This window comes from Perkinsus marinus, assembly GCF_000006405.1.
Source record: "Perkinsus marinus ATCC 50983 genomic scaffold scf_1104296940846, whole genome shotgun sequence".
NCBI lineage: Eukaryota > Perkinsozoa > Perkinsida > Perkinsidae > Perkinsus > Perkinsus marinus.
The window spans coordinates 72777-90356 of NW_003212688.1; the positions used below are offsets into that span (position 1 = coordinate 72777).

A 17580-nucleotide genomic window follows, 5' to 3' on the forward strand; every position below is an offset into this window, starting at 1 on the left:
CAGGTTGCTAGACGTTCATACAATTTGAGGTCTAATGAGCGTACCCCTTGCCTCCAGTAGACGGCAACTCGAGCTGATCAACCACCTCCCCCATACTCATGCGGGTACCACAACCTGAGCGTAGCGCCACCGAATCATTCCACAAAGACAGTTCGGTTACGTACTGCTGCGATTGGTGGCTATTGAAGCGCGGGTTCTGGTTGATGTTCGGCCTCGTGGTAAAGACCCTCGACGCGAGCCGACAGTGAAGACCTGAGCTGTGTACCCATTCATCGTGTTAGGCAGCTGGCGAAGCTTTGCTTGCACACCGAGGAGCCCTCACTTGGAACTCTTCCTTGAAAGATTCTCCCGGCCGCTTCGGTGTCCCAGAGTTATGGCGCTTCGCCGACGGCCGCGAGCTCTTAGGTGTGGTAGGAGGTCGACCGGGACTCTCTATCTCGATGAACTCCCTATGTGAAAGAAGTCCGAACACTCACCATCTGCAGGGCATCCGAAAAGATTATTCCTCGGCGTAGCACAGAGAGGGTCTGAGTCAGGAGAGGTCGATTGCCGTTTTCGCTTCTGGCTAGTGGACCGACCTAGCGAACCGTCCGTCCCTAGCTGCATAGCTCCCCCAGACGACTTACCTCGAGTGACGGACGGGCTAGAGTCATGTTCATTACGCTTCACTTGACGTGAGGACCTTATTGAACGGCAGCCATCCTTTAACGTAAAGGACATCGTCGACAAGAGGGAGCAACGATACAAACACGAGTTGTACAAGCAAAGACCCACGTGCTAGAGCACCAAACGGCCCAGGACAAGCACGAGGACCAAGCCGAGCGAATTGACCAACACGAAGCTGATGTCCCAGGAACTAGGACGTGGCAATCAGCATGTCTAACTGTCCTCTACACATAGATGGATTAGACTACATGATCAGCAGCATAGTCGAGAAAAATACCAAAATCACCAACAGAACCTTCTACGGAAGACAACCGGGAGATCACTCTTCACCGGTACCAGAATAGAGCGAGATGACACGGCAACTGCTGTGGTTATGAGGAAAATTGAAGTGTCGCAGATCAGCGTTGTGGAAAAGTGAAAAGTAGTCGATGAGAGGCCGCAGAAGTCAAGTGGAACCTGCCTAGCACAGAGAGTGAGTAAAAAACATGAAAGATGAGCAGAAGAGCAAAATGGCTCGCCTCACGAAACTGTTTCTCAGTTGAAAGTCAATGCTGTTGCAACGCGGCCCGAGGCTGTCCTACTTAAACAGTTCTGGCAGGAGCGGCTTTCGACTGTAAAGGGAAAACATGATCCGATCGATCACAATTGCAGGAGTTCTCGATTGAGGTTCGTCTGGAAAGCCTAGAGTTTGCACAGTCTACCCTCAGCAGGTTATCGGGCAGAACGGACGGCACGCAGTAGGACGCCTAGGCCTCCTGCGGGAACTGGTAGCCATGCTCATCGGACCAGCGTGTCGAGGAAGTGTGAGATAGAAATTATTAGTGACAATGTTGGAAGCGTTACGATTGAAGTCTTGGGAGGTCGATCCGCATTGACCTGCAATGACAATACATCGAAACACGGCGAGCCAAGTTCCGGGTACCGTGAGACGGACACATCTTCACATTTCCGGGTCCTGCCATTTGGTACTGCTGTGGAAGGGTCGGCTGCAGCGGGCAACATGCTGGCTCACAAGGGGATGACACAGAAGCCTCGACCTGACATACTTGTGCACTTACGAGCACGTGTCATCCGCCTCTAGCCACTTTCAGGAGCTCATGTACAGACCTGGTTAGTAGGAAAGCATCCCTGCCCAGCATATGAGATGAAAAAATTGTTGACCACGCGGCAGGGGCCACGCGGAGCCGGCATGACGAAGGCCAGCGAGGGCTCATTGGGTCGGACATCTGAGAACGAGGTATTAGCGTCGACTCACCCCGCAAGAGCTACTCTGTGGTGCTGTAGAAGTGGCGACCGGCCACACGTGAGAATTGGGAAAGGGAGCGCCCACATGGGTGCAGCACACATCCTTGCAGCGCTGTTGACGACGGGATGGCTACATTGCAGAACAAATCCAGTGAGGCCGGCACAAGTCATGAGAGAGGAGCTTTACCCTCACTGCGACTCTCCTCACGGAATCAGACCTCGGTAGACCATTTGCTTGCAACCCACTGTCCGCAGCACGTGCACGACGACGTCTGGCAGCATTCCCGAAGGTCTGCTGACCAGGGAATCTCGACAACGGGCTTGTTCGTTTCTCTGGACGAGAGTCAGCTGAAGAGATACTTCTAGTATCATCCATCGTAGTATCTGCAACAGAGAAAATCTAAACTACCACAGCGGAACAGTACCAACCATTTCCCATACTCATACGAGGTCCGATGCAACCAGTTCTCTGAGGTTCGATGTCGGCGCGCCCTTCAATAGGGGCCAATGCTGGTAGACGCGAGTTCACCCTTGTGGGTGTACCACTAACCGAGCATGTCTCAGGGCTCAGAGGGTCGCCCTGCTCAACCGTTGTGGACTGCGAAAGCTCTGGTGTAGTCAAGTCCTGAAGAACCAAAGGCGCATCTCACAGTCATCAAGCACCTAACTCACTTAGGCAGAGATAACCTTGATCGAGTCCATGCCGGATGACTCATCGACACCCGAGAGTGCGAGCTGAAGACTCTCAGGATACCACAGGTTGGGGATTCTGTCGCCGATCTGACGAAAAAATTCACGAGGTACATAAGGAACTGTCTCCTCACACAGCCGTAGTCTTGATCGGATAGTGCGGTCTCCCCAAAGTGTAGCTTCTCGTTGAGATCAGTAACAGTGAAGGTTGAGGACATCCGAGAGCACGAGGAAGCGCTGATATCACCAAGGAATTTGAGGCGATCCTCGACACTAAAAACTGTTGACAATTACACAACGTGAACGATGCATCATCAGTCATCGACCCGACCAGACTGAGTCGGCGCCAAACTTCGACTGTCAGAAGCTAGAAATTGCAAGTGACCGGTCGTACCATCAAAGCTAACACAACTGAGTGAGCGAGCAGCAGAGTATCATAATAGCGATCAGTCGTTTTTCGACCATAGCTTAGAACGAAAGCTCAATTCGTATATCGTCAGCGCGTATAACAAGATACAGTGAGAGGAGAGGGCTACCTGACACTACGTAGAATAACTCTCACGGCTCACTAAAATACACCTCAAGAATAACATGACCCAACGGCAGAGGGCGCGAGCAACGACGGTCATCCACCACCAGAAGGCAGCTTCGGTCCACCATAAAAACGCAGCTACAATATCACGACCAACTATCTAGACTACTGCAAACTGATACAATTACCATTCTCACGGAATCACCCTCGGATAGAGCTTCTGCAGAACGCTCTATCAACTGTGATAGCCAATATCACAGCAGGAGCTATAATAGTCACGGGGAGATGGTGGAAACGGAAAAGAGATGACAATACGAGAAAGTCAACAACAGAGGACTGGAGAGGGGCTATCCAGAATAGCTTTAAGAGCTTCTTGACAATGGGAACGACGGTGAGAAGATACTCGAGGTAATGCCACACATACAAAGAATGAGCCTAATCACAAACCACGCATCTGCTGATAGCTTGGCAGTCCGTCGAGAATGCTACTTGGCTACCTTTTTGATCAGGTCATCGCCATGAGGGAAGAACCCACTATTGTCGAAAAGTATGAAGGGTAGAATATGCTGACGGCGGCGTGAACACCTGGCCACACGGGGCCCGATGGGGAGGGAGACTTACACATTAGTTCGACTTACCGCATGCTCTCGAGGAGCCAACGTTTGGACATGTGATTGGTTTTCAAACTGACTTTGCCATGGCACGGTGGCGCGAGCGAATTTCACTGGTCTCCCGTTGACGAGGAAGATCGGTCTCAACCTGCGCGACCAACAATTACGGTAAACTGCCATAATGAACTAGCACGAGCGGTTGCAGACCTGCACCTTAGAGTAGGCGTTTGACGTACTCTGGATTATTCTCAGTAGACACGACCTTCTTGCTGTAATGGCTGAGGTTCTCATAGAAGCCCTGTATAGCAGCAGGGACGATCTCGACCACCTTCCTTGATCCGAAGTTGCCCAACACTCGGCCCTGAAGACAACTTCAAATAATCAAATGCGATGCAGCCAAACTCACAGCATAGAAGTTGGAAAAACAATTGGCATCTTGAACGTCGGTGAAGTTGATGAAGCAATAACCAGCATTAGCCATGGAAGCACGATCTGACAAACGCGCGGTAGTCCGACAACAACATTTCTCCCTCACCGATTGGCAGATAGAAGAAATCGAACTTGCCCGCAAACCCCGAGGAAGAAATTTCTTGGATCAGCTCTCCTTGAGTGTAGCGATTCGGAATGTTCCTAAGAATAGCACTTTGACAAGAATATGTCCAACCATCATCGTTTCGCACCTCATCATTAGAGAAGTGACACTCGCCTGTGGAGAGCGGAAAGCCTTAGCTGTAGCATGAGACTGATGCGCAGCCAGTTCGTAATGAGGTCCCCGCCGTGGAACACTCACCGGCGGAGCAGTCTTCCCCTCAATGAAGCTGTGATCAGCTAGCCTGGGGTGTCTTCCTTCGTCATGCTCCAAGTGCTTGGCCGTTCCCCTTGGATTAGCTGAGCACTTCCCGTAACAGGCTGAAGGATGACTCCACATCGATCTACTGTGGGCCGATATAAAACACATCACCATTTTGCTTCTGACGGGCGGCATTGTTACGTCGAGGTCTACAACGGCGTCTGCCACTGCTCCGAGTCGGAATGTCGTACCTCTCTGGCAATCTCTCCCGGCCAGAGGCCTTCAGGGTCACCTGATAAACTGAGCTGAGTATGCAACGCTCTTTATCGGCAGCCGTGGTACATCGACAAGAATGCGGTTTATCAGGGCTTCCAGCTCTCCAGCATCATGAGCACATTGCTGCTTCGCTTGTGGCATCAATAGCGGCTGCTGAGGTATGGTATCCCACAGCCCAGTATCCATAGGGGACAACACCGGACTCTGTTGTGAAGACACTGTCGAGTTCTCCGAGATATCATCCAACTGACAGGACAGAGCTCCTCTGGAGTGAGCTGAGGACAACTACCAGAGTGTCGACCCAAGGTAGGGACATCTCAGAGCTTTGAAAGTCGACAGGGAATGGAGGCGGCTGCATGAACAATCGGCAATCCTATGAGCCTCCCATTGAGAGTCGCACAGCAGTATTCACCGGACGACTGAACGCTAGAGACACTCGAAGAAAACCTCGCCAATCACTTGCAAACCAAAACCAGATGTCACTAATGCAGCAAGGTGAGGAAGACAAACTACTTGTGATAGCGATGAGACTGCAACATATCAAACAGTATCATGATACTCGAGACGAATTATGAAGCCCACTTCTGAGAAGAGTACGAGACACCCATCCACCAACACCGCCGGAAGAACTTCTATGAGAATAGGAGTATGTGGCGGACGGCATATAGCACCTTAACGACTAGGAAACTACCGCGCAGCAGCAAGATGCTGGGACATTCGACCACTACAATGCATTGACAGCGCGGTCACCATAATAACTAGGACGGCGCAATCGCAATAGGGAAAAAGGAAATGTGGTGATATTCTCATAGCGCAATGACCGCTCGTCAATGTAAATATAACATCAACCGACACATCGCTGAACAGCACGAACACGAGTAGTAAACGAGCAGTAGCAGCAGCAGTATGAGCAGTGAAATCCTCGCCGTAGTAATATAATAGGGGAATTGCACTACAACACAGGCAGGTGGATTCAATGGTGAGAATAAATAGTCGGATACAATAACCTGAGGCCATGACGAGAGTATGAAAACCAGAACAACACGCCAACTGGGTAAACGGACAGCGAATGTTTCCCTAATTCACCTCAATATGATACTTTTCTACCTACTCTACTACGGGCTTGAGGTCGGGCCAGCATCAGCGGAAGAAGCTGCCCTGTTAACTGAGATTATACACGAACTGCCTTAAGTATATAGACATTGGTCTCACCGATAGTCGACGGATGATCACCGTCTAGGAATATTGGAAAGTCGGGAGATTGGATCGAGGGAGGATCGTCTGAGGCCTCGTTAGAGTTCTTCATCCAGCGGAACCTCTCCTGGCCATCATTGAACCCAAAAGGAGCGTAACGCTCCCCCATCAGTCTCTCCTCGCCTGAACTACACAAAGCGGGCTCGCCGAATCTCTCATGTTTATCATCGACTCACATTGGATTATCTCCAGTACAGTGGCAGGCGTTCTTGAGAAGAGTCCCGATATTGGAGGCAAGACCGACTCGATTCTCCTTGTCGCTCCTCTCAGGGCTTGAACACGCAGAACGCTGTCTGGACCTACCAGAAGATGCCACTCATGGCACGGAGACCTCTTACGAATGCCTCCCCATTTCTCTCGGTTTTTGTAATGGAACGCGAGTGAAAGATAGTCGATAGCCATCAACCAGGAACAGTGGGCGGAACCTGACAGGGAATTATGTGACTACAAAAAACAATCGCTCTGCTAGTAATTCAAGTCATTAATCGGCCTCACTCTTCCTTCGAGTCAGTGGAGACGGCCTTCTTGCTGTAGTGCAATAAATTGGCATCGAAACCTTGCAGCTTAGCGGGCACAATTTCTACGATTTTCTTCGACGTTGACATGTTCAACTGCTTCCCCTGAAGGATTCAACCTCCATCACATTGCCTCCGGCGGCATCTCCTCACGCTGAAAAGGTGTGTGAACAGTGAAGCCACTTCTGGCGTTGTAAAGTTGATGAAGCAGTAGCCGAAATTAGCTCTAGTGCTGTGATCTGAAGCGGCACAATATGGGCCACTACGGAGGAGAGCAGGAATTTACCCATGGGGAGGTAGAAAAAGTCAAATGTCCCACCAAATCCGGTGAAAGTTACCTCGGCGATCAGCTCGGCCTGCGTATACCGATTTGGGATGTGTCTGGAATGGACAGATAGTCAAGCATAGTCATTTCGAGCAACATTCACCTCATCATCACAGTCGTTATTCCTTCATGAGAGCCGACCTCGCGAGATGCCTGAAATAACAAAGAGTGGGCATCTGGGCCAAATGATCTGCCGAGCATTCGTATCTTTGGAAGATAAGAGGCATCACTCAACTGGAGTGACATCACCCAGTTCGCCTTTCTTCCATCTGGTGATGCTCTCGGGTTCTCCGCCTGCGAATGGAACTTGCTCGTCGGAGCCGCTCCCCTGGGGTGGGGCAATGCAGTCAAAGCAAGAGAACGCGGTCCACGATCGCTGTGTTGTACGATGCAGCTCCGAGTGCGCTGATCACATGCACACCATGGTCCGGGATCTACCGAGGGCGCCGCAGCTAAGAGCAAGAACGGATACTGCTCATCGCGGGAAACACTCACACCACTGTGTATCCTCCTCGAAGAGACCGATCTCCCTCTGGGATCACTGGGGAGTCGACCTCGACTGTACCATGCGAATCAGTGAGACGATAGGCGGTGAAGATGTAGGATGGGCTTTACCTGGACGACGGCCTGCAGCAGCAAACCTCGCCTGCCGGTTGCTGAGGCTGTCGCGCCCTTCCACCATGAGCGTCATGACAAGGCCTCATCGACGCCGCGTAAGCCACCTGCCATTCCACACTGCCTCATCATCCGGTACCCTTACATGAGATCCACCAAGGACTGCAGCACGCGAAGGGAGGTGTAGATATCTTGGAAGTCCACCTGATGAGACGCAGATGAGAGTCATTCACCTGCTGGGAGGAACGAAGGAATTCCGTCGCGAATAAAAACGATCAAGACCACTCCGAACAAACGATCTAAGCCTAGCATGCACTTACACGTCCGCAGGAGTCACATACTGGTGGCAGATGAGTCAGAACGGACGAGTCGTCGGGACCGTCGTTGCTGTCGAAGCAATGATGAGGCACAGCAGAGTGGGACATTCAATCACGCAGTAGACGTATGAATCCACCTCCCACTGGGGCAATGGCTGGTCGAGCACTGATCGAGGAACGCTGACTGAACGATCTGCAGTGATGAACCCAAAGTCGCAGATCGTCATGAGAAAGAAGCAGCAGCACGAGAATGATCTATAGTCATGCGTATCTACGGAAGAGTGGAAAACGAGGTGGAATAATCAGGTAGGGCAGGGAGAAACCTGGGAACAGATTCCCGCAGATGAAGGAGCGAAATGAGCTCCTATGAGGACCCATGCCAGAGCGCATACGGCCGGTGATCGATGTTGACCACGAAGAACAGAGAGACGGCATTACCAACCGAGCTTGGAAGGAAGTTGTATGTGGAAAATACATTAGTGACGAGTTAGGCAGGAGAATTGACTGACTGCAGTCGATGTCTGATGATGGATACCTGCACGGGAGATTGAACAGCTCATGCTAAACTAGTCCATCTGCGGGGACCAGTCTGACTTGGGCTTACATTGATAGCGCAGATTCGAGTATCAACACTGACAAAAATGATGATGCTGAATGATAACGCGAGATTGACTGCATGGGGAACCGTCCAAGTATCTAAGGAACTCTTGGACAGGCCACTCCAGTGCCTGGCCTCAGAGGCTGACCATCAAGGAAAAATACTGGTTGGTACCTGCGATCGGGCTATGATAGATTCAGCAGACGGACTCACTCCTCATCCAGATTCCTGAAGGCTTCGTTGCCCAGGTAATGACGGAGATTCTCCTCGAAACCCTGCAGCACCGCAGGGCTCACCTCGATTTCCCACCGTGTAGCAAGTCGAAGGGACCGTCTCCCCTACCACCAAATAAGGTCGGTCCGTTATGACCTCAAAACGATCAGCGAACACCCTGTGCTACTCACATCGAAAGCTGCCGCAAACCTCTCCATCACGGAGAAGTCGGAGAGATTGATAAAACAATAGCCATGATTGCAATTCCTCTTGTGGTCTGTTGACAAATGAAATTCATAACGGACCAATGTAGACATTTCAAACTTACCAAAAGGCAGATAGAAGAAGTCGAATTCGCCTCCGAAGCCATACTCAATTATCTCCTGCATCAGAGTAGACGGTGTGTAGCGAACAGGTACGTTCCTGAGCAGAATTACATCATGAATAACGGGGCTAGTCGAACACACCTCATGACTACGGTGGTGATATCCGGCACCTCCGGTGGAGCCTCAAACCCCACGCCAGCAGTTCCACAGCCTCCGCAGCAGCACTCATCGTCTCGGGCCTGGTATAATGCTTCAGCGAGGACACTCGCGTGGTTGGGGACCGGGCTATCCAGTGTCATGGGGGCATCCAAATCTACTGACAACTAGTTTTATATGATGGCGATACAAAGCTCAGATGAATCATCGCTCATACGTGGCGTCGACAGATGCTCACTTGATGCTGACATGCTCGAAATAGGCACACTGACCAGATACGCTGGAATGCCTGCAGCAACAATATCGAATCTCGTAGCGTTACCTATACCCCACCAGCTTGCGATGATTCCTCCTGAGCACCTTGTTCCAAGATCGTCTGAAGTAAAGTATCGATCACGTCGAAACCCTACGAGGCGTATTAAAGGACCGAATTCGGCATAGTTATCCAAGTCCCGGCCCAGGAGAAGCCATCGGCGGACTCGGCCACTGCGCCATCTTGTGGCGACCGAACGGTGACCGAAGACCATGGTGGAAGAGCGAAGTCACCCAAGGTAGGTACATGAATCGACGACCCACCATCAGGCATGCTCGAGACTTCCGCAGACACAACATAGGGCAATATCGTTTCCGAACCTGAGGAACATCTGTCTGACCTGCGAGACGGTACTCGTGATGTGCTCACCCGTCTGGTGACCACAAGAGCTGCCTTCATCTACACGAGCTCGCTCCGCTCTAGGGTCCTCGGTCAAACCTGACAACTAATAAGCGGAACGCGATGTTCAGCGTCATGGCAAATACTGCTTTCAGAGCTATCACCAACCAGACGCCGTTCGCGATGATCCGGACGAGCCCCGGGGACAGGCTGGCGACCAACCGGAGTGGGAAACATACAACAAAAGACTTACAACAGCTTGAATGGCGGGTGAAGTGCATGGGAGCTCATTGATATTGGCACAACATCGCAGAGACCACAAAAATAATCACTTGTGATGGGGTGAAACACGCCGTCGAGCAGCGCAAGAGAAAATTTCACCGACATAGCTCGGATGGTGATGGCTGGCTTGCCCATGCTACTACAGTGTATTGACTAAATACACACCAGAATAGGAGTCCGCGGTCCTCCTGTCTACCAATGGAAAACTCGCGGTTTGTGCCTACTGATGCACCAGCCTCGTAGGAGTACAGAGACGAACACAGAGGTGCGGCAGGGGGCACCCAAGATCAGATAAGGAGTGAGCAAAATCGTTATGAATGAAAGAGATATGTTATGGAAAAACAGGAGTCAGTATTCTACAACTGACGGATAATCAAAAGGTGAAGCAGGGAGTTCAGGAGGAAAAGACCGAGTCTACGAGTGACTCTCTACTGAGCAAAATTCACTATCACAATCCACTACAAGACGAATATGACATACCACGAGATCTCCTCAACCCACCATCGCTCTTAGTGCGGCGATGGCGGTGATGAACAACGGGAGAATGATCATCGTTTGGCAACGATGACGTTGGCGAGATCACCCCCGTCGGGCGGAAGGCCGGCGGTCCTTTTTCTTTCTTATAAGAGGCTTTCCTGACACATCATACGTTACATACCATCAATCGAACACTTCGCACATACCAATCACTGTCATCTCCAGCTCGAGTCTCTTCTGAGCTAGAGTCCCCAGCCATGACGAAAGCAATGTGGTTCGTGTTGCCATGCCGAGTAGACCCGCAGCCGCCGCTCGCCACTACTCGACTTTCTCCACTACTTTTGCGCACAAACTCTACCGCAGCGCCGTGAAGCCAGAACAGAGGACGGAACCTATTGAAGCGATGGAGAGACGAACATAATAAGTCTGGCAAACCCGTAACTCACTGAATCTCTACGTCAGTGCAAACAGCCTTCCGAGAATAGTGTTTCAGATTCGCCTCGAAGCCCTGTATCGCTGCAGGGACGATGGCCACGATTTTGTTAGAAGTGAAGCGTCGAAGTGGCTTACCCTGAGTCAACCATTGCTATCAATTATTCTGATACAATCAGAAAGTCATCGACTCACATCGAAGGCTTTAAAGAAGTTAGAAGCCTGCTGAGGGCTAACCAGGTTGATGAAGCAGTAGCCAAAGTTAGCCCGAGTCTCGTGATCTGGAATGCTCACAGAGTCCATGAGACATTGTCGCGAACAAGCACAGGTCTACCCATCGGTAAGTAGAAAAAATCGAACAAATCAGCGAAGCCTGCCGCGTTGATGTCGCCGAGTAACTCCTCCTGGACGTACCGGTTCGGAATGTTCCTGGATAGATTCAAGCCCTGCGATGTGAGGCGACCATCTCACCTCATCATCAGTGTTGTCGGCAGTTTGAGCAAACGTTCCGAGAGAGCGCATACGCAAGGTGAGGGGTGTCCGTGCCGCTCAACCGCTCGCTGACGAACTTGATGGACCTGGCCCAGCCATTCCAAGACGCGTACTAGAGCCCATTGCCTACCATGTGGGCATTACAGCCAGATGACGATGTGCTGCCGTACCCAGCGTGATGGAGATGCGAACCACGGCTCACCCGCTGTGGTCCGTCACGGTGGTTCGGAGGTAGATTGGGCTCGACTACGCTGATGTAAAAGTTGTTGCACATAGTTGACGATGAATCTGACAACCGGACTCAAGTCCACGCGCTTCTCTCCATCGATAAGCACCTTGAGGCGCGATACCAAACGACTGTGGTGGGACCGGTCCAGCCGCCCAATGGTTGGGAAGATAGGCCTGCTGATGATGACCTCAAAATGAAACCACATAGCCCGACGGCCTCCAGGGACTACATCCCACCTGTAGGGCAATTCCCACCGAAGTCGATGGCAGGCCTGCCATATTGAGAAGACGATGGAGTACCTCGGAAGGGAATCTCGTCACTGTAGTATAGTAGGAACACTGCTTACACTGAGCACATGAGAAAACTTGTGTGCTAGTCTGAGATGGCGGGCCGTGGTAGCCCGTAACAGCCCCAGGCTGAAAAGAAGGGCTAGGCCGCCAACCTGAGCTTCACTCCTCACCATATGGGCTTGAACAATATGGGGCGGCTGGCATGCATTTAGCGGCAGCCATGGTTGCGGTGAGTGCCTTGTCCAAGGTCCGACAGGTCCGAGAGAGCTCTCTGAATGTTGCCGAGTCCCCTCTGCTCGGTTACAGAGGTACCGCAGAGCCTCATGTTGGGCCTCATAGACGTCTTCAGCACATCTATCTCGACGGCTTTGAGCGCGTGCCTGACCACTCCAGCTTACCAGACAATCGAGCAGACGCAACAGCAACGACCTACTCCGGGAGGGCTGGGGAGGAGGGAAGTCCTCGACGTGTCACGGATGGCAGGCCCTCTACGGTCCATAGTCTCTCCACGTAAACTGCGTACAAGGCAAGCTCAGTCTAGGAGCAAGATCAGACTAGTACACACAGCTCTAAAGCTAGAGGTGCAGCCATGCATCAAGCCTTTAATTAACAATTTACAACTCAAAAACGGGTACATTCAACTTGACAATAAGCTTTGACCCGGACAACCCTAGTCCCTCCCTCGAGGCCTTTCAGTCAGAGAAATGAATCTAGACTGATCTCCATCTCCACGTTGCAGGAGAGAAGACCCTAAAATCCGACGAGTCGAGCAGAGAGGCTTTCAGTAACCGTGCCGCCAAGGCGCAAGTGTATGATGTCTTTCTTCAAATCCAACTTCTTCTCGGTCACGGAAAGTCGTCGCTCATCCTCATCCCTGATCAGCTCGTCAAGCCTGAGCAAGAATCTGCCTCATACGAGACACCACACAGCCAGTCTGAGGACCTACACTTACCCGATGATGACCGCACTAGATGCTCCCAACAGTACGCATTCCTGGTGAGCTACAGGCTTGTCCAACGCAAAACAGCACTACATACCCTACGACAAGAGCCTACACGTGGAACCGTATATCTCAAGCGACTATGAGTCGACTCCTACGTCAACCTACAGTCCTACACCGATGAGAAAGCGAATGAGTCTCACGGACCCACTCCGTGACCTGACCAACGCCGCACTGTCTCCGCGCATCGCCGATGATGAAGGGATGATCGGACCAATTCTGTGGATGACAGGTCGTAGTGTATGACAACGTAGCCTCTAAGATCCACAACAAACGGTGGAATAAGTCTACTAGAATGTCAAGTGCGTTTTGAGGTGATATCATGAGAAGAATCTTTCATAGAGCGTGGACGTATTTGCCAGCGCGTCTCGATAGGAATCTTTCAAAACGGTTTGACAGGATGCACGATTGGAGTAAGCGATTCTCTAGGGCCCATTTCACAAGGACTTCTGACCTAAGGCGTCTTTAAATGTACCTTACGTTTAGGTGGACCTAGTTAGGTGCCTTGCTGATTTCATATCAAATGCGCCTTGCCATTGTGAAAGAGCCTACCCGCTATTAGGTGCAAAAATCGCCTAGCGCCTTACGATTTTCGTGCCTAACCGAGGCTTGTGAAATGGGCCCCTGAAGTGTTCAAATCCTCCTCACTCCACCTACCGAGAGTCTGTCCGAGGTCCGCTACCCCCGATCAATTTTTGTGTCGATTCCGAAGTTCATGCGTCTCGGGCCCACCAACAAACTGGCCTCTTTTATCGTTCCAGACCGTATGCATTAGTTCCGCTCAGTGGCTCCTTCTCTCTGATCATCATCCACTGGGTAGCAGCAAGAGATGTTCTAGGGGAGTTCAGCGCTGGACTTGTGAGGACTATGAACATACTTATCATGCATGCAACTCACCCTCTTGTGGTGCAGTATAATCCCAATATGCTTTCACCTCCCTGTCATCCTTATTGTACTCTATGCAGGTTGGAACGAGCTCCAACCTATTGTCTCGGCTGATTACTTTCCACGATGGCGAGCGGCTCTCCATCGTCCCGCGTGAGGGGTACACCTGTATAGCTGCGATCCGGAAGGGACCTCATCAGAACCGAGACGGGTTTCCCTCAACCAAAAAATTCCATTAGTTGACTCGAAACTCTGTCAAAACGGGTCTCCATTCAGTTAGTTCGCAACTCCGTCAATTCTACGTCACTCGGCCGAAATGGTAATGCATCACTACTAGCGAGTATTCACGAGATCTCCCAGCAGAGGCATATGGACGTGGTGTGTTGCCCATACCAGTAAAATTGTCACAGCAAATGGAGCCCAATCGGTGACACGATCCTCTCTTAGGAGTAATAATCAGTCCTTTCCCCTAAGACCAAGTCCTCCAGATTGAGCGACGCCCTTCGGTTCCCCTTGCCATAACCGACTGAATGTGCAAGCTTCCAGAGAGATCTCGCAGGTGATCAACATGTCTACTGTTCAGAGTTTCGGTCGGGGCACTGGTTGACTCAAAAGCCGTAAGATGAATGACCAGAAAATGATTTTGTTAAATACTCACTATTGCATGCTAGTGTTTCATACATTTCCGAGCTATTTCATGACGAGCTTCTCGTGGCCGTTTCAATAAAGGAACGCTGGACTGGGAACTGTGTCCGTGCAACAGCACGCACAGCTACCTTGTAATGTCAGCCAGAGCGGCTCACCCTCAACGTGCCTCCGCCTAACAAATGGGAGATACTCATCGGGCCCATCCATTTCAACTACTCAGAACTCAACATATCTCAACAAAGCCAGACAACATGTATTCGATTAACCGGTAAGAGCGCATGACCATTGGTCACACTGAATCATGGATTCAGAATCAATCACTATCGTCTTCATCTTCCTCATCATTTTGTGACACTGAGCCGCCATTGCTTGCACTTCCCGAGCACAGTTGCTTTATGAACTTGCTGCTACGCTTGACGAAATCTGCAGGGTTCGGGCCATCCTTCATCCCAATTTTTGAGAATATACGTCTGACGCCAGTACGACAGTCGCCGACGTCTCCCTTCCCCGTTGTGACGCTACCCGTTACTTCTAGTGGGCTAAAGGCACAACATAAAAGAATGCAAACGATGATAACGGTACCTCGTTCCAGGAGTAGGACATGTTGATTTCTCCTTATCGACCTTGTAGACAAGCTCTCCGGATGAATGACCCTCCTGGAGCTGGAAATAGATACGACTTTCCTTGCCATAGAACTTCGACTTCACGAAGCAGCCACTCGGTTCGTCGGGATCGGGGAAAATCTGAGCGGTAGCAACTCCACCTCAACCCCTAGATGTCACTTCTCACCGCCAGTGACACAGGATTCCATCGGTGGCTCTGAGCCTTGGTGATCAGCTTCTTGATAGCCCTATGCTTCACCCGAACAGCTTCAGACGAGCCGAGTAGGAGCAAGATGTGAATGGGTTTGAACGATAGCATCATCAAAGGTGTAGGGTGCGGGGTGAATGAACGTAACTGATAAAACATGAGGGACCACGATGTGTTCCTTGCGGGGGCTTGGGCGCTATGTCCTCTCATAACATTCACTAGAAGAAATCTTCAGGACCTTTCGTTCTGCGATCATTGCAAGAAAATGGTGAACGAAAGTCGTTTCGCTCCGCTATGAGTATGCGCGCGCCATGAGAAATCAATATAACTTGCGCACTTGCGCAATCTTACAATTACTCAGTAAAATATCGTAATCGATCGCGCTAAACTTTTCTTGGCGAGGCGTGTGGTTCTCCATACTAGTACCAGCCACTTTTCCCAATGGCCCCTAAGAAAGCCCCTAAGACTGAGGAGCCCCTCCAACTTGGTCCCCAGGTCCGTGAGGGTGAGCTCGTGTTCGGTGTTGCCCACATCTACGCTTCCTTCAACGATACTTTCATCCACGTCACTGATGTGTCCGGTCGCGAGACCTTGGTCCGTGTCACTGGTGGTATGAAGGTGAAGGCCGATCGTGATGAGTCCTCTCCCTACGCTGCCATGCTTGCCGCTCAGGACGTCGCCGTCAGGTGCAAGGTAAGAAATCATTAACATTTTCGTTATCGCTTCAACTCGTTTGGAACTTGCATGTCGAATTGTCGTTTTCAGGAGCTCGGTGTCAACGCTCTTCACATCAAGCTGCGTGCCACAGGTGGTACCAAGACCAAGACCCCCGGCCCCGGTGCCCAGGCTGCCCTCCGTGCCCTCGCCCGTGCTGGTATGAAGATCGGCCGTATCGAGGATGTTACCCCCATCCCTACCGATTCCACCAGGAAGAAGTGCGGTCGCCGTGGTCGCAGGTTGTAAGCTGCTGACTTCTGCAGCTTGCTGCCTCTGTTGGTTCTGTTTGTATGGTTGTCGTTATAACGACTCTGGCCCGTTAGTTCTCACTGTGCAAGTGCTGTACTAGTCGCACGGGACGATTCGTTTATTACGGCTGGCTTTCTATTGGGAACCTGGAAAAAAGAGGTATAGTCTCATATGCTTTGTGTTGTCACTGTTGGCCGGATGGGATAAAGAATGATGATAGTAATAATTGTCTAAGGTCAGTACTTAATCAGTAACGATTCATTGGGATTGAGACTCGGTCACTGAGTGATGTCACATCTGATTCACGCGTAAGCAGTTGATGATTCTTTTGAACTGTTACCTCTGGAAATGAGAAAATCGGCCTATTCTGAACAACATTCGCTCATTTACTCTTTACCCCTTTCAAGTGACAGGCAACGTTGCAACCATTCAATGGTTTGAAGAATTAACATACATAAAGAAAGTTAATTGTTAACCTAAATTAAGTACCGATTCGCATCGGCAGCTCCCCTCCGCTAAGTCTTCTGTATATCACGGTATAATAGAGGTTAGAAGGGGTTCCCTCACCCTACCACTCGTGGGAGCAAGTACCGAAAAGGGCGGAGAATCCCCCCTACCGGTTCGACACTAGCAAGTGTGGTGGTGGAATATTAAACACAACAATCGTTCAGTACACAGCTCATCGTCGTCTACCAAATACAACACCTCGATGACCCTCGCGCCTTTCTATTCTGTCATCGTGGTGTGACGATCGACTTCGAGATCGTCGTCTACTACGAGGACTTTTCTTCCTCGGCGATTTAGTCAATGATTTTGATGATTTCTTCCCCCGATCACGGCCTGAACAGAAGTTCTCGTCAGATCGGAGGTAATACAATCGACCAGCCTGAAGCTCACCAGTCGCTGTATCGACATCCACTTCTTTTGCGTCCTTAGCCCAAGCAAGGAAGTCGCTTATGCCCGCCACACGATTGTTCTGAACCCTTTTCCGATCTTCAACGGTGGTATACTTCTTATAATGGTCTTCAAACCGACCACTCATAAACGATCGATACGGCCGGTGTTCTCCCCGACGATAAAACTGCTCCCTGGCACACACATGTGTTATCCTCGCATAAAGACAATCAACAATACCTTTTCTCTCCACTTGTACTCCGCAGTCTCTGATCGCCTTCTCTACTCGAGACTCTCGCTCTTAACCGAGGACTATCATGATCCTAAGCAGGGTTCTCTGCGGAAGTACAGGTGAGATGAGCATAATACCCTATTGCCAATGTCAGCAGTGGTG

General features: G+C 50.8%; 5 protein-coding genes across 5 annotated transcripts; 1 reads left to right on the top strand and 4 right to left on the bottom strand.

Moving 5' to 3' along the window:
• Positions 1 to 2583: 2583 nt before the first annotated feature.
• Positions 2584 to 2819, bottom strand: Pmar_PMAR000950 (hypothetical protein; the record flags this gene model as incomplete). The annotated part of the gene is made up of 2 exons (XM_002781949.1): positions 2584 to 2691; positions 2736 to 2819. 2 exons carry the CDS (start codon positions 2817 to 2819, stop codon positions 2584 to 2586), a joined length of 192 nt encoding a protein of 63 aa, XP_002781995.1.
• A 1139-nt stretch (positions 2820 to 3958) lies between these two features.
• Positions 3959 to 4225, bottom strand: Pmar_PMAR000951 (hypothetical protein; the record flags this gene model as incomplete). The annotated part of the gene is made up of 2 exons (XM_002781950.1): positions 3959 to 4105; positions 4151 to 4225. 2 exons carry the CDS (start codon positions 4223 to 4225, stop codon positions 3959 to 3961), a joined length of 222 nt encoding a protein of 73 aa, XP_002781996.1.
• A 1756-nt stretch (positions 4226 to 5981) lies between these two features.
• Pmar_PMAR000952 (hypothetical protein) lies at positions 5982 to 7944 on the bottom strand (the record flags this gene model as incomplete). The annotated part of the gene is made up of 10 exons (XM_002781951.1): positions 5982 to 6192; positions 6241 to 6363; positions 6403 to 6489; positions 6560 to 6684; positions 6733 to 6818; positions 6866 to 6960; positions 7008 to 7057; positions 7154 to 7232; positions 7665 to 7723; positions 7840 to 7944. The coding sequence occupies 10 exons, from the start codon at positions 7942 to 7944 to the stop codon at positions 5982 to 5984; spliced, it is 1020 nt and encodes a 339-aa protein (XP_002781997.1).
• A 699-nt stretch (positions 7945 to 8643) lies between these two features.
• Positions 8644 to 15440, bottom strand: Pmar_PMAR000953 (hypothetical protein; the record flags this gene model as incomplete). Its single annotated transcript, XM_002781952.1, has 19 exons — positions 8644 to 8709; positions 8839 to 8924; positions 8976 to 9070; positions 9115 to 9258; positions 9368 to 9418; positions 9463 to 9505; positions 9706 to 9762; positions 9812 to 9880; positions 10565 to 10698; positions 10747 to 10932; positions 10987 to 11111; positions 11168 to 11253; positions 11307 to 11418; positions 12746 to 12875; positions 12936 to 12984; positions 13881 to 14042; positions 14645 to 14688; positions 15099 to 15259; positions 15306 to 15440. 19 exons carry the CDS (start codon positions 15438 to 15440, stop codon positions 8644 to 8646), a joined length of 1935 nt encoding a protein of 644 aa, XP_002781998.1.
• A 313-nt stretch (positions 15441 to 15753) lies between these two features.
• Pmar_PMAR000954 (40S ribosomal protein S14, putative) lies at positions 15754 to 16455 on the top strand. Its single transcript, XM_002781953.1, has 2 exons — positions 15754 to 16019; positions 16092 to 16455. Exons 1-2 carry the CDS (start codon positions 15768 to 15770, stop codon positions 16287 to 16289), a joined length of 450 nt encoding a protein of 149 aa, XP_002781999.1. The 5' UTR covers positions 15754 to 15767; the 3' UTR covers positions 16290 to 16455.
• Positions 16456 to 17580: the final 1125 nt, after the last annotated feature.

Excerpts from the sequence above, each read along its gene's own strand:
- Pmar_PMAR000954 (XM_002781953.1), top strand. The coding sequence starts at position 15,768 with ATGGCCCCTAAGAAAGCCCCTAAGACTGAGGAGCCCCTCCAACTTGGT. Across the intron at positions 16,020-16,091 it reads ACGTCGCCGTCAGGTGCAAG|GAGCTCGGTGTCAACGCTCT; the intron begins GTAAGAAATCAT and ends TGTCGTTTTCAG.